Source organism: Delphinus delphis, chromosome 8 (assembly GCF_949987515.2).
Source record: "Delphinus delphis chromosome 8, mDelDel1.2, whole genome shotgun sequence".
Lineage (NCBI taxonomy): Eukaryota > Metazoa > Chordata > Mammalia > Artiodactyla > Delphinidae > Delphinus > Delphinus delphis.
In genome coordinates, this window is record NC_082690.1 from 23,428,623 (window position 1) to 23,451,814 (window position 23,192).

Below are 23,192 nucleotides of genomic sequence, written 5' to 3' on the forward strand. Positions count from 1 at the left end.
GGACCCCTCGGCGGTCGGCCGAGAGCTAGGCAGGAATCGCTGCCACTCCTCTGTTCAGGCTGAGGTCGCCACAGCTGCGCCGCTCCACGCGCTAACAGGGCGCCTTCCCCACGGGCGCGGCGCGGGAAGGGATGGGGTCGCGTGCGAGTGGGCTGGGCAGCTGGAGAGGCGCGCATCCACGCTAGAGGCCTGCGTTCGTGACACCGGCCGGTGAGCTCCTTCGGGCTGGCCCCACTCGGAGGCGCAGACTGAGAAGGTCGGCCGGGCGCCCGTGCCCTAATATATATCTAGAAGGGCGCGCCTCAGGCCGGACCGGCGCGGGGAGGGCCGCGGCCGGAGGAGGGCGGCCTGGGGAGGGCCCAGCGCGGGGCGCCTGGCGCCGAGGGGCGGGCCCGAGGCGGGGCGGCCGCGGCGCTGACGGGCGGTCGCCGCCGCAATCGCCTGCAGCTGCGGTGCCGAGCGCGGGCGGCTGTACATGGCCCCGACGGGAGGCGCGCGGCTCACACTCGGAGCCCGGCTCGCTGCTTGAGCTCGGCGCCCGCCTCGGCCTCGCGCGTCCTCGCCCGTCCGGCCAACGTCCCACGGACATGCCCGCGTAGCCTCCTCCTGGGCTGGGATTTGCTTGAAAGTCCTCTTCATGGAAGCGATGTCCCCTCAGCAGGAGACTCTAGGGGGGCAGCCGGCGCGCTCCTCTTCCCTGACAGGAGTGTCTCGGATCGCGGGCGCCCCCGGAACCAAGAAGGTGAGGACGCCGAGCGGGGCCCGGCGCCCGCCGCCGCCGCGCGGGCCGAACGCCGCAGGGATTTAACGCTCGAGGCCCGCGTCATTCGTCTGAGGCCATTCTCGCCTTCCCGTCTCCCGAGTTACCCCGTCACCCCCGGGTTTTTCGCGTCTAGAGTCTCAGTCGCTCTCGGAGCGGACCCGGCAGCCTCCCTCCCCGTCTCCATCCGCCGCGGGACCCGCCCCCCCTCCCTCAGGCGGGGCGCGCAGCCCGGGTTTGGGGCATCGCCCTTCCCGGCCCCTCTGGGTGCCCAGCCCCGGGGTTCCCTGAGGTACCCCGGGAGCTCACCGTCCCTTGACGGGGTCAGCTCTGAGGTCGTCAGGGCAGCGGCGTCCGCCCGTGTGCGGCTACCGCGCTGAGGAAGGTAGGCGGCCGGGCTGCGGCGCCTGCGGGGCTCAGCCCCTCACCTGGACGCGGCCCCTCCGCGATATTTTGCTGGGGGTGGCCGGGAAGAGGTGCCTGCGCCCCACAGAACGACTCCCGGTCGACGCCCGGGGACGCGGAGGGCCGGTTCGGCTTGGAATTGGGCTGGGTGGGGCGGGTGGGCCGCGGCTTAGGGGCCTTCACCCTACGCTTGTCCCCTGGCCCTCGGGGCTTGGCGGGGCTGGAGAGGGGTTGGGTGTCGGTGTGGGCGTGCGGGCGGCGCGCGTGGCCCCTGACAAAGCTGGGAGGAGGGATGCGGGCAACAACTTGTAGCGTTCCTTTCGGATAAACACGGCCGCCGAGCGGCGTGCCGATTCCGATGGGGTCAGGTTTCTTTGGAACGGTTCCCTCAGCAAGTGCACGTGGCCGCGAGCTGCCGGCCTCTGCTGCTTGGCTCTCGGAGGAATTGATTCGGGTGTTTTTAGCCGTGTCTGCCCTCGCTCCTCCCCTCCCCCAAAACCTGATATTTGGCTTTTTTTCTCTGTGTCCTGGTGGTTCCCTTCCAGCTTCTGTGGAGAAAAATTGGGATTAGAGGGATAACCTAACTCATCCTTAAGAAATATCTTGAGGCATTGCATTTGCATCATTGGAACCTTAAGGGGCTATGCAGGCTCCCCTAATTGTCCGGATCTTACTGCCTTTCATGACTCTTCCCAACAGGATCCTGGGTTGGCTAGAGGTCAGTGGAAGAGTGGTGAGATCGGTGCAGAGTAAAAGTGTGTGTGAGCTCCCAAGGACCTTGACCGTGTCGCGGAGCCATCTAGGAGTGTCAGTGAACTTGATGTTGTATCGGCTGTAGTGCTGGTTCAAGCCTTTGATGTATGGAGGCTGCGGTTTGTCCTTGTCGCTTTTCCCCTTCAGAGATGCAGGGAGGGAGGGAGAGAATTTACTAGGTTAGTGCTATATGAATTTTCAGTAATTAACATAGGTTTTAAAACAGTTTTTATTCCTGTAAACTTGAGGAATTGGGGGAAATAAAGTATTTGTATTCCAGAACAGATCTCATCCTTTTTTACTAACGGTAATTAAGCGAGAAAGCATGAGAGTAGCTTGATCAATCAAGAAGTACTTGTCCTGGGCTTCCCTGGTGGCGCAGTGGTTGAGAGTCCGCCTGCCGATGCGGGGGACACGGGTTCGTGCCCCGGTCCGGGAAGATCCCACGTGCCGCGGAGCGGCTGGGCCCGTGAGCCATGGCCGTTGAGCCTGCGCGTCTGGAGCCTGTGCTCTGCAATGGGAGAGGCCACAACAGTGAGAGGCCCGAGTACCGCAAAGTACTTGTCCAACAAATGAAGGGTTGCTGGGCATCTTAAGCCATTGTCCTTAAGATGCTGTCCTTCATTATAAAACGTAATGATTTGTCACATTACCAATCTAGTCTTTTCCTTTTAAAATTTTGCCAGTCTGGTCTTTCTACAGCTTTTTACTCCCTTTAGGGTGAGAGTGAGGTTGAAGAACTATTTTATTTTGCTTTTAATATTTTTTTTCCAGAAAAGTGCATCTCTGCCTGTTTTAAATGTTAGTAGGCATATCTGTTTGATTTCAGACCTCCATAGCAATAGAAAATAATAATAATAAAAGAATATTTCCAAATTGTAGCTCACAGAATCATTGCCATTACACTCTCATGGACCACAATCTTTTTGTATCCCCAATACTCAACAGATTGATCTTTTATGTTTCATCTTGCCTTTTTAGTGTTTGGTAGTCCTAGTGAGTCATGAGACTTATTTCTTAAAAAGTCTACTATATGGTTGTACTGTTAATTACTAAGATTTGGATCAGTGTTGTTTAAACTGCCAGTTACAATCAACATTTTAAAAAATGAAATAGAACAGAAAATATTGGCACAGTGGTAAGGGTAAAGATTGCTTTGTGTAACTTTTTTCTCTGTTTCATTTATATATTTGTGCATTTTGGGCAGCGATGTAAAATGTGTTTCTTACTGAACAGTCAGAATTTTTTTTTAACATCTTTATTGGAGCATAATTGCTTTACAATGGTGTGTTAGTTTCTGCTTTATAACAAAGTGAATCAGGTATACATATACATATATCTCCATATCTCCTCCCTCTTGTGTCTCCCTCCCACCCTCCCTATCCCACCCCAGAATTTTTACAGTTTCCTATTTGTGAAATGAAAAATAACAATAGTACCTAAGTCCTCAAGATAGTTAGGAAAATTAAATGTGAAGGAGAGTGAATATTAATATATAATAGCACTCAATAAGTGATGGCTCTTATTTGTACTTCCGTACCATGTCTGTAATTCACACTACTATGTCCCAGTTGTTCAAGCTAAAAATCTAGAATTTGTTTTCAACTACTGGCATTTATTTCCTCAGTCTACAACAACCATCAGAAAGGCCAGTCGAATATCACTTCAAAACATATCTTGAATTTCTCCACTTTCATCTCTACTGCTGCCATTGTAGTCGAAGCCAAACCACCACCATCTCTCACTTGAACATTTGCAGAAGTTCCCTAACTTGTCTAACACATTTTTTGCTTTTCCCTGACCTAGTCTCCATTTAGAAGCACCAGAATGATCTTTAAAAATTTAAATTGATCGCGTTCCTCACTGCTTAAAATCTTGTGGTGGCTTTCCATCATATTTAGAATAAAATTCAGACTCCTGTACTTAGCCCTCCCTACTTCATTCCCCTCATCTGCCTTTTCTGCTTTGCTTGTGTATTCTCCAGCCACATGGGCCTTCCTTTTCACACATTGAGTCATCACATTCATTCTGCTCTGAGGCTTTGGTGTTGCTATTCCCTTTTTGTCTTCTTTTTTTTGCCACACATCTTTGCAGTGTTGATTCTTTCTAATTGTTCTGATCTTAGGTTCTCCCAGAGGCCTGTCCTGACTACCTAAATGGAAGTTGCCTCTCAGTCATGTTCTGTACCTTCTGTTTTATTCTCATTTTAACATTCAGCCTTGCCTTACATATTATTATTTACTTCCTTGTTGTGTTACCTGAACTTCTCACCAGATTGTGAAAACCATGAGAATAGGGACATTATCTGTATTGTTCAAGGCAGCTGCCTCAGTGCCAAGGACAGTGCTACATGTTAGATACTCATTAAATATAAGCTGGGTTACATATGGCAGTGAACAGGGACAGATATGCCCCTGTGTTCAGAGTTTATGATTTAGAGCAAGATCAGCAAACCTTTTCTTAGAGAGCCAGCTAGTGAATAATTTAGGTTTGTAGACTGTAAGGTGTGTCTGTTGCAGCTACCCACTATGCAATTATAGTACTAAAGCAGCCATAGACAATATGTAAATGAATGGGCACAGCTGTGTTCCAATAAAACTTTATTTAGAAAAACAGGAGGTGAATCCCTGGTGTTGTTTGCTGACCTCTAGAGCATGACTGTTGACTAGAACTTTCTGCAGTGAGAGAACTGCTCTTTTTTTTGCTTGATTTTTTGTGTTTTTTTGCAGTACGCGGGCCTCTCACTGTTGTGGCCTCTCCTGCTGCGGAGCACAGGCTCCGGCTCAGCGGCCATGGCTCATGGGCCCAGTGGCTCCGCAGCATGTGGGATCTTCCCAGACCGGGGCACGAACCCGTGTCCCCTGCATCGGCAAGTGGACTCTCAACCACTGTGCCACCAGGGAAGCCCGAGAACTGCTCTTTATTTACAGTGTACAATTTGTTTCTTTGGATAATGCATTATGGATAGAATTCTGGATAATTCTTCTGGATAACATATCCTTGAGCATATCCACGTTTGGGCAGAACAGTTTTTGTGAAATGAAATGGCAGCACATATTAGAATAATTTCAGTTAGGGATGATTTGTGTCATTTTCAAGCCCCTGACCCTTTGGTTTCACATACTAATTGAAAAGTCTTTAAATAAGGTAGGTTTTGGGGAGGGAAGAGAGACTTACAAGCACAGAAAATCAGTCAAAGCAAAAGGATTTTAAAATAGCTCCAACATTTAAAAATGTAACAGCTACTATTATACACTTCATTCTGGCTTTTCTTTCTACATTCTCTGGGTCCAAATCTGTTTATAGCAGTTTATGGTACAACACCCCTGAGAGCCAACTTTAAGCCATGTGTGTGTCTTGCAATTGGGGTTTGAATGAAGCAAACTTTGTGTGTAAGACTTGGTTTTATTCTTTAATACTGAGAAAAATATTATGCTCATGGTTAAGCCAGTATCCTACCGAATACTTTTCTGATGTTATTCACAAAATGAGTGGCATAAAATCAGGTCCATGAGATTGTTTTGGCTGGGAGCAGTCTGGAATTATCAAAAACTGAATTAGATCAGAAAGAGCCTGTTATCACCGGTGTGACCTCTGAACTTCTGGCTGTACTTCATTTCTTTGTTTGTAAAATAGGGGTAATAATCCATATTCTGTATATCTCACAAAGTTGTTTTTTATGGGTCAAAAGAAGAAAGAATATAAAAACACTTTCGAAAAAAGTGCAGAGGCCATTAGTAATTTTTACCAGGTGATATCTGTAAAGCAATAAAAAAAGTTTTATTTCATTGGATTTAATACAAGAACATTTACATGCAAATGAGTGAATGCTATTTGTCTTATTCAGCTCGGGTTGCTGTAACAAAATACCATAACCTGGTGGCTTAAACAAAGGACATTTATTTCCTGCAGTTGTAGAGGCTATGAATTCCCATGATCCGGGTGCCAGCCAATTCAGTTCCTGCTGAGAACCCTCTTCTTGGCTTCCAGTTCTTTCTGTGTCCTCACATGGGAGACAGAGTGAGAAGAAAGAGTGAGGAAGGTGAGGGGGAAGAAGGGGAGGGAGAGGTAGTGAGAGAGATGGAGGTGGAGTTAGATATCTTTGGTTTCTTCTCATAAAGGCACTAACCTTGTCATAGGGGCCCCATTCTCATGACCTCATCTAAGCCTAATCACCTCCCATAGACCCCACCTCTTAATACCATTACATTGGAGGTTAGGGCTTCGACATATGAATTTGGGGGGGGGGGCGAACAAGTATTTGGCCCATAACACTAACCATCAAAGCAGTCACCCTTGAATGTCATAAATATCAAATATTGTAAGGTAGAAACTGGAGGAAAAAGATAAGAGTTTACTGTTTATAATATACGGAAAAGTAAAGGAAATTTTTCAAAAAACTTCTTTAACTAAATGCCTAACTATACATAATACACATTGATTATAATATATGGAGTAGGCATTATTAATGTACTCTTAGAGAGGAAGGAACTGAGCCCTGCCAAGGCTGCATGTAGTAAGCAACAGAGCTGGAATTTGAACCCAGATCTTCTAACTCTATTTCTCTTTCCAACTAGATTATAGATGCATTTTTTATTGTTTATAACATAAGATGTAGGGGAGAGTAGATGTGAATTTTATATAAGCAGTTGAACAAGCCATATTTGAGAAGTTTTTCTCCTGAGAGATAATTTCGTTCTTTAGGGAGCAGAGTCTCTACATTCTCCGTGTACCACAGAATATTATGTTCACTGCTGCCATTAGGTAAATGTTAGGTAAATGTATTAGTCAGGGTTCTCCAGAAAAACAGACCAGTAGGAGTCCCATGATTGCCGTCTGCGGAAAAGTCGGTGGTGTAATTCACCACCATCTTTTCCTGAGGACAGGAAGAAATGAAATGTTCCAGCTGGACAGTGAGGGAGGAAAAAGGGGCAAATTCCTCCTTCCTCCACTTTTTGTTCTGTAAAGGTCCTCAAGGGATTGAATGATGCCCACCCGCATTGGGGAGGACAACCTACTTTACTGAGTCCACCAATTCCAATGCTGATTTCATCTGGAAATGCCTTCACAGACACATCCAGAAATAATGTGTAATCTGAGCATGCCATGGACAGTCAAGCTGACACATAAAATTAACCATCATAGTAAATATTGACTAATAGTGACAATCAGTGACACAATCATTGCTATAATTTCTTTGGAAGTTTGTGATCTTTATCCCTTGGTATCTGTCATCTGTCATTTTCAGATGTTTTATATAAGGCACTCATATTTCAGGAGCTCTTTAGCCAGGCCTGCTTTCCACATTAATGCTGTTGGAAAACTTGGCATATTCTCCAAACTTATAGAAATACATTTCAAAGTTATGTGTGGATGCACAGAATCCTATGCCTCAGTTGTTTCCACCGTGGAAAATTGTGTGTGGGAAACCCAGCTGAAACTCTCAATTCAGTAAGCATTTTGATATCATGAATCTTGAGTGTAGGAAAACACTTGCTTCCATAGTCATCTTCACTTAAAATGTGAACACAGCAGTGCATTTTAACATAGCAAAAAGAAAAATTAATTTTCATGACTTTGACATTCATATATTAGAACAGAATATGTTGTTTTTTATGAAATGAAAGTTAAAGATACTTTATTTTTACACATTCTTTACGCATTTGTGTAAAAAGTAATTATTAATTTTGAATATTGAGTCCTCAAAGTTAAACAGAGAGTTGTAACTTATAGACTGAAAATTCACAAGTCACAGATATCTAAATGGTGCAGTTGCTTTTTGGTTCTGAAATGAAGTTTGTTGTGAAGCAATTTATAACTCTTTCCCTTCACCATTCTTCTGATTTAGGGTTTGGTGAAAGGTCTGCAGGATAAGAGGTGGAACATATTCAGTAGACTGGGAGAAGTGAGACAGCTGATAGCATCTTCAGAAAGTGAAAACTTGAACTTCAATAATTTGGGTGTCTGAATTCTTTCACTGTTCTTATCCTGCCATCCAGGACTTGGTGGTTCTTCTTTTCAAAGTAAAGATGTCTTGTGCCTTATAGGACCACATACAACTTAACAAACATCTGTGATTATAAAACTTGCCTTCTTAGAAGGTATCAGTAGCTGAAAATACACTGGACTTCAATTTAAATTGCTGCTAAAACATGTTATAAACTATACAGTGTCACAAAAATAAATAGGTATATAATATGTGTGTGTTTACAAACTTATATATACATACACTCATATAAACAGTGCTTTGAGGACATATATGTACATTTTATTATTGTGATTTGATGGAGTTTCATGACTCATACCCCTCAGTCTCCAGGGTATTTGGCAAAAACCTCTGTTACAGGCTGAATGTTTGTGTCCTCCCGAAACTCGGATTTTGAGACTGTAACCCCCAGTATGATAATACAATTGACCCTTGAACAATGTGGGAGTTAGGGGTGCTGACCCTCCACACAGTCAAAAATCCACTTAGAACTTTATAGTGGGCACTCTTTATCCATGGTTCTGCATCCACATGTTCAACCAACCTCATATGGTTTAGTACTATAGTATGTATTTATTGAAAAAAATTTCATATGTAAGTGGACCTGCACAGTTCAGATCTGTGTCCTTCAAGGGTCAACTGTATTTGGAGATAGGGGAAATAATTAGCTTAGAAGAGGTCATGAAGTCAGAATCCCCATGATGGGATGACGGCCCTTATAAGAGACCAGAAAGCTTGCTCTCTGTGTACCCCATGTGAGGGTACAACAAAAAGGCAGCTGTCTGCAAAGCAGGAAGAGGGCCATCACCAAGAACTAAATCTGCTGACACCTTGACCTTGGACTTCCTAGCCTCCAGAACCATGAGAAATAAGTTTGTGTCATTTAAATCATCCAGTCTGTGTTATTTTGGTATAGTAAGTAGCCTGAGCTTGCTGACTACCTTTATTATTATTTTTTAAGATTTATTTATTATTTATTTATTTATTTACTTTTTGCTGCGTCGGGTCTTAGTTGCGGCACACGGGATCTTCGTTGAGACATGCAGGATCTTTTGTTGCAGCGTGCGGTCTTCTCTCTAGTTGTGACATGCGGACTCCAGAACACATGGGCTCTGTAGTTTGCGGCATGCGGGCTCTAGTTGAGGCATATGGGCTTAGTTGCCCTGTGGCATGTGGGATCTTTGTTTCCTGACCAGGGATGGACCCCATGGCCCCTGCACTGTAAGGTGGATTCCTTACCACTGGCCACCAGGGAAGTCCCCAGACTACCTTTAAAATAAACTTTCATTGAGGTGAAAGTTTGCTTTCCTGTTCTGTTGGTATAGCAAGTTTTCTAGATCACAGGGACTCTAAGGTTCTAATGTGTGCAGAAAGCCTTCAAGATGAATGCTCAATTCGTTAGTAGCCACAGCAGCAGTTTTTTGAAGCAGCCTAGGATGGGGTGATGTTTATCTTTTGTTTGCTTATGGAAGACTTAGCCACAATGTGGGAGACTGGAAAGAGATCAGAGGAAACTGCCTTTTGTCAGCCACCAGTAATGGGGCTTGAAGGCAACATAGCCAGTTTATTTTATAATTTTGTTTCAGTCTGATTTTCTTTATCCAGGACAAGTTTAGATTAGAAACATCCAACTGACAGCAGAAATAGCTCTATCAGTATGTCACTGCTGTGCTGAACAGCCTTGACCTAATTTTGACAGACAGCTGTCAAATGACACAACTGAAAGGTAAGGCCTGTTTCTGGATGTCTTGTCACTTGTGTGTGGACTCTGAAAATGGAATGTATGTGTGCCCACATCAGCTTATATTTCAAAGATCTGGAAAACCCAACTGCTTTGTGGCCTTTTGCTTTCCCTGTTTACCTTCATCCTAATTTATACCTAGGAGAGTGTCTGTATTTCCTCTTCTACCCCTACATTCACCATCTGGAACCTCAGCTTCCACAGGAGGCATTATGAGGTTACAGTATATCTGAATCTGATCGGATCTTGGCCTGTTTTTTGTTTGTTTTCTTTTTTGTTTTTTGCGGTACGCGGGCCTCTCACTGTTGTGGCCTCTCCCTTTGCGGAGCACAGGCTCCGGATGCCCAGGCTCAGCGGCCATGGCTCACGGGCCCAGCCACTCCACGGCACGTAGGATCTTCCCGGACCGGGGCACGAACCCATGTCCCCTGCATCGGCAGGCGGACTCTCAACCACTGCGCCACCAGGGAAGCCCTTGGCCTGTTTTTTATTGTTATTTGATACACTCTGGTTTTTACCATTATGGTTTTTGGATTTGATCACTGTACTCTTCCCCTCTGCAGGAGGAAGTGAGAGGTTGCCCAGTTTTCCAACAATGTCTGATACATTCAAGCCTCTTAGCCTTCATGCAGGTGGATGGGCACTGGGGAACCAGAGAACCCCTTTGTCACAGTGTGCCATGGATGTAGAAATAATAGCACTTCGTATGGACTGTGATGTGAAAAATTTAGTGAAGCCCTGCCCTGTAAGGGAATATTAGGGATAGACCATTGGTGATCAACCTTGCCTACTCCAGGGTGTTACTAAAGGGAATCATGACAGGAGGTTGAAACTGGTAGCTTTGCCAAAGAAGAAAGTCCAGCCAACTTGAAGGCACATAGTGGTACTCCAGAAGTCTGCATGGGTAGGGTAGAGACAGAGGAACAAATAATAATGTAGAAGGGGAGTTCTACTATTCTCATATTTATTACATACAGTACTTATGCACTCCAAAGCATTACTCTGTATGTTATACTATCATGGTGCTTTCCCTGTCAAAGGACTTCCACATATATAATCTTTTTGATTCTTTGTGGTAGGTCAAACAGTCATGTCATTTTACAGAGAAGACTCTGAGAAGTGATAGAAGCAGGATCCAGAATTTAGGTCCAATGTCTTCTAGCCCAGTGCCGATTCTTCTACATTACATAGATTCTTAGGTTTGTTATTTTATTTCAAAGTTCTTGTCTCACAGAAAGAGGAAAGATAGCCAAAAGTAGAAACATTTCTTTCTTAATTTCAGAAAGAAATTATATCCCTTTATGATAGTCAGGGCTGGGATGACATTTGTTTTAATTAAATGCTCAAACTGATTTTGGCTGGGATGATTATGAGTAAATAGAAGATCATACTCATCACAGACAAAAGTGACAATAGTGGGAAGCTTCAGCTCATCCAGTGGTCAAAACCTTGTGGTAATAGGACATAGAAGCAAGGGGCAGGGGTAAAAATAATTTCCTTGTTCCCTTGCAGGGCCGATGTCTTTGAGATATGTCTCTGCAAATAAGTGCAGCAGACATGTACGGAAGACAAGAAAGAAATAGTTCATTGCTCACTAAATTGTACAGATTAGCCACAAAGGATTAAGAGTCAAATTTGAGTAAGGTAATTTGTAAATTTGATTAAACATTTTTTTCTATCTTTGAAAGTTTAGAGTTCTTAAAAGCTTTCCTCAAAGTCCTTATTTTAACGTTATGCTAATTTTAAATGTTTGAAAGTGACTTTAGTACATTTGACTTAAATTCAACTGAAATGCTTGAATTTTTTTCTTCATAAAGTGACTGGAACAAAGCAAAGTATGAAAAATTGTAGTCCATCTGACTTAACTCTTTCATCCTGGTCCTTTCTTTTGCTAGGCTTTTTTTCCTTTAAATCTCTATGAGAACTGAGAATGACCAGATTCAGAGTGATCTAGAGGTTCCAAAAATAGCTCTGTATCTCCTGGTTGACACGAAGTTAAAATTCCAGTGAGAGACTACATATAGGTTTCTTTTTTAAAAATTTTTTTAATTAACTAGTTTATTTTTGGCTGTGTTGGGTCTTCGTTGCTGCACGCGGGCTTTCTCTAGTTGTGGCGAGCGGGGGCTACTCTTTGTTGTGGTCTGCGGGCTTCTCACTGTGGTGGCTTCTCTTGTTGCAGAGCACGGGCTCTAGGTGCATGGGCTTCAGTAGTTGTGGCACGCGGGCTCTAGAGCACAGGCTCAGTAGTTGTGGCGCACAGGCTTAGTTGCTCCGCAGCATGTGGGATCTTCCCAGACCAGGGCTGGAACCCGTGTCCCCTGCATTGGCAGGCGGATTCTTAACCACTGCACCACCAGAGAAGTCCTACATATAGGTTTTTAATATAAACAGTGTTGTATGCGTTGTTGAAAATAAAAGAACAAAACTTTTTTCTTCGATAACCTGCTTACAATCTTATTTTCCTACGTAGGCACACTTGCATTACCACCTTAAACCCTCAGGTATTGGTAGCATTAATTCATTGATTCAACACACAGCTATTGAGAATTTACTATGTGGAAATACTGAGTAGGGCACTGGAGGAATAGGGAAGAAATAGTGGCAAACCACAATAAGCAGGTGGGCATATTCCTCAGATCTCTGAGGAATTCAAATGGAGAGCCACTCAGATATTTTGTACAAAAACATGTTGGACAAAAAACAAGTAAGTAATTTCCATTTTAATGTAAATATACTTCAGGTGATTATTATATGAGTAAGGAAAATTATAGCTTCTGGCTATGAACCAGTTTGCTGGGCTGGAGCCCAGTAGTTTAGTAGTTTGGTAGTTAATTTTTGTTGCTGTTATTTTTGTTTTTTTCATTTTAACAGCCTTGTTGAGATATAATTTATATATTATTTATCCACTTAAAAGTGGATTCAGTGGTTTTTAGTATATTCCTAGAATTGTGCATTCATTTCCACAATTTTAGAACATTTTCATTACCACAAAAAGAAACACTGCACCCGTTAGCCATTACATCCCAATTCCCTCATCCCCCAACCCCCAGGCAAGCACTAATCTAAGTTCCTATAGATTTGTTTATTCTGGATATTTCATTTAAGTGGAGTCATATAGTATGTGGTCCTTTGGGACTGACTTCTTTTAATTAGCATGATGTTTTCAAGATTCATCCATGTTGTTGTACATTTCATGGCTTCTTTTCTTTTATTGGCAAGTAATATTCTATTTTATGGATGTACCACATTTTGTTTATGCATTCATCAGTTGATGGACATTGGGGTTGTTTCCACTTTTTGACTATTATGAATAATGTTGCTGTGAACATTCACGTACATGTTTTTGTGTGGACATATATTTTCCTTTCTCTTGGTTATATACCCAAGAGGAATTTCAGGATCATATGGTAACTCTATGTTTAGCCATTTGCAGAACTTACAAACTGTTTTGCAAAGTGACAGCGCCATTTTATATTCCCACTAGCAGTGAATAACAGTTCAATTTATCCACATTCTCACACTTGTTATTTATTTGTCTTTTTTATTGTACCTATCCTGATGAGTATAAAGTGGTATTTCAGAGTTTTGATTTGCATTTCCCTGATGGCTAATGATGTTGAGCACCTTTTCATGTGCTTATTGGCCATTTATATATCTCCTTAGGAAAACTGTCTATTCATATCCTTTGCCCATTTTTAAACTAGCTTACTTGTCTTTATTGAATTGTAACAGTTCCTTAAATTTAAATATGCTGGATACAAATCCCTTATCAGATACATGATTTGCAAAAATGTTCTCCCATTCTGTAGGTTTTCTTTTCACTTCCTTAATAGTGTCCATTGAAGCACAGAAGTTTTAACCTTGATGATGTCCAATTTATCTGTGTTTTTTTGTTGTTGTTTGTGCTTTCGGTCATATCTAAGAAACCATTGCCTAATCCACGGTCACAGATATTTATGCCTATATTTTCTTCTAAAATTTTTATAGTTTCAGCTCTTTTAGATCGTTGATCCATTTTGAGTTAATTTTTGTATATGGTGTGAGATAGAAGTCCAACTTCATTCTTTTGCATGTGGATATCCACTCCCAGCACCATTTGTTGGCAAGGAATTAAGTTGCCAACAAGTTAAAAGAATCATCAGACAAATGTTTACCATGAAACTCAATGGTAATGTAAATGTCAACACTATGTCAAAAGATGTAGTTTGCAATGTACAAGGATGATTCTACCATCCAGTTCCATAGCAAATGCTTATATTTCCTTAGTGACAGCATTCCAGCAGAACCCCTTTAAGAAAGTTTGTTTATGTTTCTGTGTGTGTGTTTGGGCGCAGTAGTGTAGATGGGGACAATGAGTGGATTTTTAAATTCACTTAAAACCTTCATCTATTGAGTATATAGTTTGTATCAGGTATTGTACTAGGCTCTAGGAATGCAAAGATAGGTCTGCTACAGAGTAGAATTTCAGTAGTTGTTGAAGGACGGGAGAAAGTTTGGAAATAAGATGTAGTCCTTGCTCTCTAGAAAGGGGCAGAAAGATAATTATAATATAATCTGAAATGCTGTAACTGAGGCATAGCTGTGAAGCAAGTTAGGAACACAGAGAATTCAACATTTAGTTCATCCAACTGATTAAAAAAAGAATTGAAGTGGAAAGCACCTTGCACGTTAGCAGGTAAAGTTGCTACAGTTTTGTGTTATTATTGAAACATGAAAGAAAAATGAAGTGTAGGCATTTGGGTCTCATCTTCACTTATGATCTCCATTCATTTACTCTTTGGCAGAATAGTTTTTTTGCCTCTGATACTGAATATAGCTGCAGAGGAGACAGCTTAGAAAACCAAAGATCTAATTGCTCTCTAGTGCTTAAACCTTGGCAAATGGTACAAAATCAAGAAAATCATTTCTAAAAGATTAATGCAGTTGATTTTTTCCCTAATGTTTAGTTTGTCAATTTAGAAGATTACCTTTTAAAAATTACTCAGTTTCAGAATGGCATCCAATGTTTATGAGTTAATCTCAATATAGACATCAAGCACTTGGGCATTCTGAAAAACCACTGTGGATTACAATTTTTAAGCTAACAAAGAAACCTACACTGTTTTAAACCTATTTTCTGTTTCCTGTGAGGCAAACGATCATAGTTTTCCCTGTCACTGAACAACTGGGAAATTTGTTGGTGCTGGTACAATATAAGTATAGCCTCAGTCTGTCCTGACAAGTTTGTAGTATTGTACATTTAGAAAGGAATCGATAGTCTCCTTCTATTTCCATGTATTGTATTTCACACAGTTGTTATAAACAAAAAGAAAATCCAAGTCTTTATTGCCTGAAAACAGATTCTTTGATAGATATGTGAAGTTTTTTGAAGTCACCATTGGTTCTTTGTTTTGCTATACTTTTGAGCAAAAGAAAGAGATATGTATTTTGAATGAATTAATACCTAGGCTCCCATTATATTGACAACTCTTAAGACTTTTTATTACTTACAAGAGAAATGAATCCTACAAATTCTAAATTCATTTTGTATATAATGTTTATTTTCTAGCATATCCAGGGTGAATCTTTGGTAGACACCTAACATGAGAATATCAGAAGTAGAAGGGACCTAAGAGACTATGTAGTCCAAATTTTCTCATTTTCTAGATACAGAAATGGAGGCCCAGAGGGGTGTCTGAATTGCCTTAGGCTGCATGTCTCATTAGTAGTGGTGTAAGTCTCAGTACAAACAATAGGACCTCAAATAAAAATAATATTTTGCCTGTAGTTTGATTGCATTCTCTGAATATGAGTCTACTAGATGATGTAGATACACTCAGCATTTGACTTCTCACACATCTGCCAATTTTATAACTAAGAAAACACAATCTAATTACTATATACAAATATATATAAATGGTACACTACATTAGGTCTCCCTGAAAAACTCCTATTTTAAAAGAACCTTTACAGAAGAAAATTTGTCACTCTTCTTTAATTATCCATTCTCATGTTTAACAGCCGTCAGTCTCAGAAAGATTTCCTTGTATGGGAAGGTTTCAAATTTGGAGTCCATGGATCCCTCAAGAATCCTTGTTGGGTGTTTCTGAACCCCTTGAAATTATGTTCATAGTTTCATTCACAGCTTTTATAAATACCTTGAAGGATTAACCTGGATTCTCAGTCTATAGTATAGCTGCATTTCTTTTCGCCTTATCTTCTTTGGAAGACCCTTGCTATCCTCTGTATAATAACTGCATTACTTTGGAGATTTACTGTTTCCAAATGAAGAATTTAAGATCATTTTAACTTGTCTTAGGGTTCTTTCTTTTTTTCACATTTTAAAATCATTTTTATGGCTGTCTTTTGAGCCCTTTCCAAATTCTTTGTAAACCCGAAAACCAGGGAGCTCAGAATTAGAAATCATGTGTTAATGAAGATCTTGTTTAGGCACTTGGATCTGCTAAGAGTGGTGTCAGAGGATTAGGAGCAGCAGAAGTAAGACTGCTGAGACAGGTCCAGCAATGTGGCCCCTGCTCAGGTAGGCTAGGCAGACCCTCAAGGTCAAAACAGATCGAGGGTAAGGGGCCCAGGTCAAGCTTAAAGGATTGGGAGCATTTCAAAGTTCAAAGCGTAGTAAATAGATCCTGAGTAAAGGGATTCAGGATAAGGAGTAGGAATCAAACCTAGACCTGAAGGTGAAACAGAATCCTGCAGAAAATCTGCATAGGAACAAACTGCCACCTTTCTAAGTAAAATCAACCTAATCTTTCAGAATTGAGACTCTTCATATGGGGACAGGCCGCTGGACTTTGCAATACAAATACTTGTCTCCTAGATTTCCCTTCACCCTGCAACCTCTACATTCACACTGGCCTCAGGATGTTAGATTCCTGAGAGTTGGGTTCCCAGGAGATGTGACTAATGGAAAACAGTAGGATAGGGCTTACGAGCTATAATATATAAAGTAGTTTATCAAAATCACTGGGGTTCGGAGGGATTAGAGATTCTTCTGGGAATCTGATGAAAACTGTGGGCTTTCTCTTCAGAAGGAAGGCACCAAATACTATCATGTAAAAAATTTTATACAATTTAACCTGCCCTGAAACTGATTCATGGTTAATAACTCCTGATTGAGAAGTATGGTGTTCTATATTTCTTACCCATTTGTTTCCTGTTCTTTATTAATGTTTTACGTAATTGTTTCTGTTGCTGTCTGAGGTATACTGAGGAGGTTTGGGCATTTAGTTTTCATGTGTGAGCCAAAAGATTAATGGAGGGAACAGCAACACTGAGGCCATGGCACTGAATATGAGTCTACTAGATGACATAGATACACTCAGCATTTGACTTCTCACACATCTGCCAACAATAATGGTAGAGATCCATGGGGGCATGGTGAAACTGGGGGAAAAGAATTGTGCCAAAGTCTAGTATCCCCTTCTCACTAGATGATTTTTCTTCTCTTCCTTAGGATGATCTAGGTTTTATTAAGAAGCAATTCCTTTATGAATCATGTAATGAGAAACTGATACTGAGCCACTTGGTTTTATGTGGGGTTTTTTTAGAGCATCCAGTCCCAAGCATGGCTGGCTTAGGCCCTCAGGCAGTGGGTGAGACTTCTGGCCAGGAAAGGGTGAGAGAGTAGAGCAGGAAGAATGCTTTGGTGACACAACCTGAACTTCACTCATGGCTGTTTGTGACTGTATTGTAAATTTTCACATTTATATCCAGTGGCAGTTCCTCTGACTCTATCTAGAGGTGTTAAATCTGTAAGATTGAAAATTTAGAGAGTAATTGTCGGGTTAATTCAAGTTGAATAAAACCTCACCACAAATTTTAGGTCCTGTAGAACAAAGTACCTGAATTATCCAATTAATTCTATATTTATATACCACTTAGAAAAGAAAAAAAAATCTTTTTTTTCTTTAAAGTTACAGCAAAAAAAAAAAACCTCCTTTGAAAACCAGATTCCCCAATGTGTAAATATTTAAATTTAAATGTCTATTAAATGTGTAAGAAATCTAGTCTCCATCTTGTGCTTTAACTACTTATCTTCTCCATTTACTTGATCTCTTCAAATTCTGTCTGTCCCTGAAGCCCAGTTTGGGGCCTACCCTACCAGTGAAATAGATCTAGTAGAACCTACTCTGATGACGTTTTAGAGTATAAATTAGATAATCCAGTCCTGCCTTTGGCATAGGACCTGGCACATAATAAGCAGTAAAGCTGCAGTTGATGATAATGGTTATGAGCTGTTTTCCCAAATACTCTAGTCACCATTTAACCACCTTGTTCTCTGACCATAAAAAATACTTACTGCTTGTACCACTTTTTGACGCTTACTATCTTAGTTTAGATGTTATTATTTATTTCCAGAATAAGATTGCAAACTCCTTGATAGGTAAGGATAGGCAATACAAAACTTGCTGAGTTGGATTGAAAATAAGCATTTACTTGCTTTACAAGCCATGTGGTCTTCATTGTGATCTTTTTTCCTCTACAGAAAATGAAAACACTAGCAGAAAGGAGGAGGAGTGCTCCATCTCTTATCCTGGATAAAGCTCTGCAAAAACGACCTAGTACCAAGTAAGTGAAAAGCTTTGTGTTAAACATTTGGTATGTGTTTCATTTCTTTAACCTGTAGGGTTTGTTTGCTTTTTATCAAGACCAGAATTCTCTGTTAAATAATAGAAAATATGACTTCTGAGTTTATTTAATAAGGCCTATTCTTTATGTGACACTTAAAGCCTTTTAAGAGCTGGTGATCAATTGCTTTAAAACTGATTCAGAAGTGAATCTTACATCACATGGTACACAAACATGCATGTTCCACACATTGTTAAAGTTTATTTATGGAAACAATTAGAAATCAGTATACTAAAGATAAGTTATTTTAACCACTATACATGTTTGGTTATGCACAAACTTTTGCTTACTTTTTATCATAAGGTGATGCCTGTGTATGGGGAAAAGGCAAGTTTTTACCAATTTTAGGTATGAAGAAAGATAGCCAGATTAAGATTATTAAAAAATTGAGTGTTGGGCTTCCCTGGTGGCGCAGTGGTTGAGAGTCCACCTGCCGATGCAGGGGTCACGAGTTCGTGCCCTGGTCCGGGAAGATCCCACATGCCGTGGAGCGGCTGGGCCCGTGAGCCATGGCCGCTGAGCCTGCGCGTCCGGAGCCTGCGCTCCGCAATGGGAGAGGCCACGACAGTGAGAGGCCCGTGTACCAGGAAAAGAAAAAAAAAAAAAAAATGAGTGTTGATTTCTTTTAGGCATTACTGGTTAGATTAATTAGTGATTAATTAGTGAAATTTAAAGTGGAAAAACAGGCTGTGGACATCTTAAGAGAGTCTTTCATAATACTTAGAAATTGAATGGCTATTCAATCATTAATTTATTCAATAATTTTTAATGGCATTTTAACTCAGAGGCATTTTATGTTCAAAGGAAACCTGTGATGATTTTCCTCTAATATGTGAATCCTTTCATGTAAAGTGAAGTCCTTATCACTTTTTAAAAAGTGAGGATATATCTGATATTTCTATGAATGGTGTGCTAATTTAACATAAAATCTATGTGAAGACATGGAATTTTTTTTCAGTGTCCAAAATAAATTATATAGCCAAATCCCAAAGAGTGAAACTTTCAAAATACTTAAGTCCCTCCCCTCTTAGTACTCAGCAAGTTCTCAGACTCAAGCAGCTCCCCCAGCTGCCCACAAATGACACACGCTTTAGTCATTGGGTTGATCAGAAAATGTAAATTACTTTTAATAGATGCCTAATCAAAATTTAATTAGGAAGATATTCTTCTGCCAAATGAATAATACAGTAATATACTTCAGTGCCATATATAAATGACTTTTAGATTGTTTACATTAGTATATCTTTGCATTCATGTGGATGAGAAAAGAATGGTTATATCTTCACAGTTTGACCTTGCTTACCTAGAAAACTCAGGAGAAATTATTTTTTAGGGGAGATAGACAGAGGAGGCAGAATTGTCTTTAATTCTACTGTATATGTAAAAATAGCTTTATTATTCACTTTTTTAAAAACAGGTAAACAGTTTTAGGTAAAATTTTTTATTGGAAGTTCCTGGGATGAACATGTGTTAAGCTTTTTAATTAAAAGTAGCCCTTGGGGAGGGGGAAGGGTAAGCTGTGACAAAGTGAGAGAGTGACATGGACATATATACACTACCAAACGTAAAATAGATAGCTAGTGGGAAGCAGCTGCATAACACAGGGAGATCAGCTCGGTGCTTTGTGACCTCCTAGATGGGTGGGATAGGGAGGGAGGGAGACGCAAGAGGGAAGAGATATGGGAACATATGTATATGTATAACTTTGTTATAAAGCAGAAAGTAACACACCATTGTAAAGCAATTATACTCCAATAAAGATGTAAAAAAAAAAAAAAACAAAAACGTAGCCCTTATTCGTATCAGAGAAGCTTTAGCCCCAAATCAGGGGTCAAATAGTGGCCCACTTACCCGCTAACCCAGGGTGAGGATTTACAACAGTATGCATGTAGGTACTGAAAGTTCATATAGACCATTGGTTCTCAACAGGGTGGTACTAACCTCCAGGGGGCATTCTGGAATTTTGTGAAGCAAAATGATTTAGGGAGCAGTCTCCAGAGATACTAGACATCACATAATGCACAGGACATCCAACACAACAGTTTTGTGGCCCCTGCATAGTTTTTGAATGTACCATGTATGGAATACTTGTGAAGAGGGGGAAAAAAATTTATATAATTATCTATGCCTATAACTATGTTTTATATACAAAGTATTTTATATCCTTTTATGTAGATATAATAAACACTAAAGTTTCCAGAAATGTAGGTACCTTGCATACCAAGAGATAATTGCACTTTGTATTGTTTGGAATCATTTCAGAAAATCACTTGGCTTTACTTCACTTTCTCGTACTTGTTGCATGGAATAGTTTCTTATCATCCTACTTATCTTAAGTCTAAATATATTCATTATAAGTAGGTGTAAACATATCTGACTACTTCATTGTCTTTTAATATAGTCATGAATGAGCATATACATATTGAAATACATAATTTATTATTAATTACTTTCATTTCCCTTTATGTTACTATCAGGGTATTTTATTGACACTTTTGAAATTCTGTTAAATATCTGTGAATTTTGTTTCAAGATAGAAAAGGAGGAATTGGAATAAATGTATATGCATTTGTCCTTTATATAACAAAGGGACATTGGATCTAGGATTGAGAATGACTGATAGAGATTAAGTGCCAGGTTAGGGAAAAGCTAACACTTACCTGACTTACTGGGGTTGTTTTGAGTTAGAGAACCAATATGATAATATACAACCATGTCCTTCCCCACTCCTGCCTCCCCATCACCTCTGCAATAATTGGTGCTTACATTAGAGTCAGTTCCCAAATTCCTGCCTCAGAAATAGGGAAATATGATGGTTTTTTGGCAAAATAAAAAAGGATATTTAAGTTGAAGATGGATATGTTTTAATCTTCAGTTTATTTCCTGTGAGTTTCTCCAGGTCAGTAGTGTGAGTGCATAGTGCAGGGAAACAGGACCTTCACCTATCTTTTAGAAATAATGCTTTTATGCTATGTAGTATTGGGTGGTTAACGTGTGTACCAAAAAACCCAAAAAGCTATTGGGTGTTGAATGTGTACAAAATAGTTGTAAGCAGTGTAATCTCAGGATTGGAATGAACCTTAAAGGTCATCTAGTCTGGTGGTTTCCGAAGCTTTTAAAGTCAGTATTCTGCAGAGGGACCCAGGCATCTACATATTTTTCAAAAACTCTTCATAGTTGATTCTGATACACTCTTGGTAGAGAACCACTATGACAGGCTGCTACAAAAGAATCCTTTTATAAAAGAATGCTTTTAAAAAGGGAATACTGAACCAAAATTTTAAGGAAGTACAGGATTATAATATGTATTTCTTATAAAACAGTGTGGACATTATAAAACCAAAAGCAAAGTCCCCTCTCCATCCCCAAGGGTAACCATGATTAATCATTTGTATGTCCTTCTAAACCTTGTCTATGCAAGTGTGATTAGAATTTTTATTTGCTTTCTGTAATGTTTAAATTCTCACTTTAATATAGATAAATTAGTTCTTTGCATTTTCAAGTCTTGCAGTTTTTTTAAAACATTAGAGATCAAATCCTATTACAACAACCATTCAAGAAAGTCTTTGAATTTTGACCATCTTTATATACTGTACACTCCTGAAAAGTTATATCAACCAGTTAATGAACTTGCTATTTTAAAGAAACTTTGTAGTGAATTGTTTTATAAAGTAAATCACTTCTTTTTTCAAAGTTGTTAAAAATAACTCAAATTTTCATAATTTGAATTTTGCTTTTCCATAATTTATACCCAGGAAACAAGGAAAATTTCTGAAGTCTAAGCTGAGCACACCTATCTGAAGTAGAGCTTTATGCAACAAAATTCGAGTACCTAAAAAGAATCTTACTATCTCTTTGCATGTAATATCATGGGAGCTAACCTATAAAAGATTTGTACACAGTGTGTGGACAGACAGCAAAGGAATTGAGTGTTTTATTTATTAGCATTGCATATTCCTTGAGTTAAATAAAGCCATCATAGCATTTCATATTTCTTGAGTTAAACCTATATTTGATTTTGGCTTTGCAGTAGAACGTTATTTCTACTGTTGTCCCCTAGTTAAGGTGTAATTTAGTAATTAATGACTTGTAGGTGATAAAGCTTTTGTCCAAAGTTTAGCAAACATCCACAAACATCCACAGAGGATTTAATGGAATCCTTTCACTTAACAGCTGTTGCATCTCAATTTTTATTGAATTTAATTAACAAGAGTTAGGTTTAAAAGAGGAGGAAATAGGTTAAGTGGTGACTTAAATGTGTTTGTGTGTTAAACACAGTTTTATCTCCAAAATTCTTTGTTTAACCCATCGAGTTCATAAGGAAGGGGCAATTTAGAGATTTTAACTTTTTGGGGGGTTATCTGGACACCATTGATCAGCTGGAGGTGATTCCTCTAAGTAATTATTGTATTAGCTGGTATAGCAGATGACACGTATCTTTCACACTAAGAAGGTTAGTGGTTTCCAACATGGCTGCACTCAGCTGTTTTTACTCTCAAACACAATAGTGTTCAGTACTGTGTTTAAGGATGACCTCACCTCATGTAATAGCCATCCTCCTGGTAGGACTCTGGGCACCTATATTAGAGGGCTTAGTTTCCTTAAAAGTAAAATGAGAGTATTGAAGTTATTATCTGTTAAACCCTTCTACTTCTAGTTCTATTGCTATATAATTATGATTTGTTGAAATTCAATACTTCCTACACTTACTCTGAATTCTAAATCATTCTTAATTACTTGCAGTTTCCTAAACACAGTATACTGTTTAGCATTGTCTCAAATGTCACTTTCTTCAGGAACTCCTAAGCCTTTGTAAATAACATTCGTGCCCCTATAGCACCTTGTATTATCTTGAACCACAGCACTCATCCCACTGCACTGGCATTACAGTTTATGTCATGTTCCCTTTAATGTCCCTG

The 23,192-nt window shown here is 40.2% G+C and overlaps 1 protein-coding gene across 1 annotated transcript in view; it reads left to right on the forward strand.

Moving 5' to 3' along the window:
- The first annotated feature begins 432 nt into the window (after positions 1-432).
- The window catches only part of ARHGAP20 (Rho GTPase activating protein 20), a 146,294-nt gene continuing 123,534 nt past the window's right edge, over positions 433-23,192 (forward strand). Inside the window, exons 1-2 of the mRNA XM_060017181.1 lie at positions 433-742; positions 18,131-18,213. Of these exons, the coding sequence (XP_059873164.1) occupies positions 638-742; positions 18,131-18,213 (188 nt within the window). The 5' untranslated portion in view covers positions 433-637. The remainder of the gene's footprint in view (positions 743-18,130; positions 18,214-23,192) is intronic.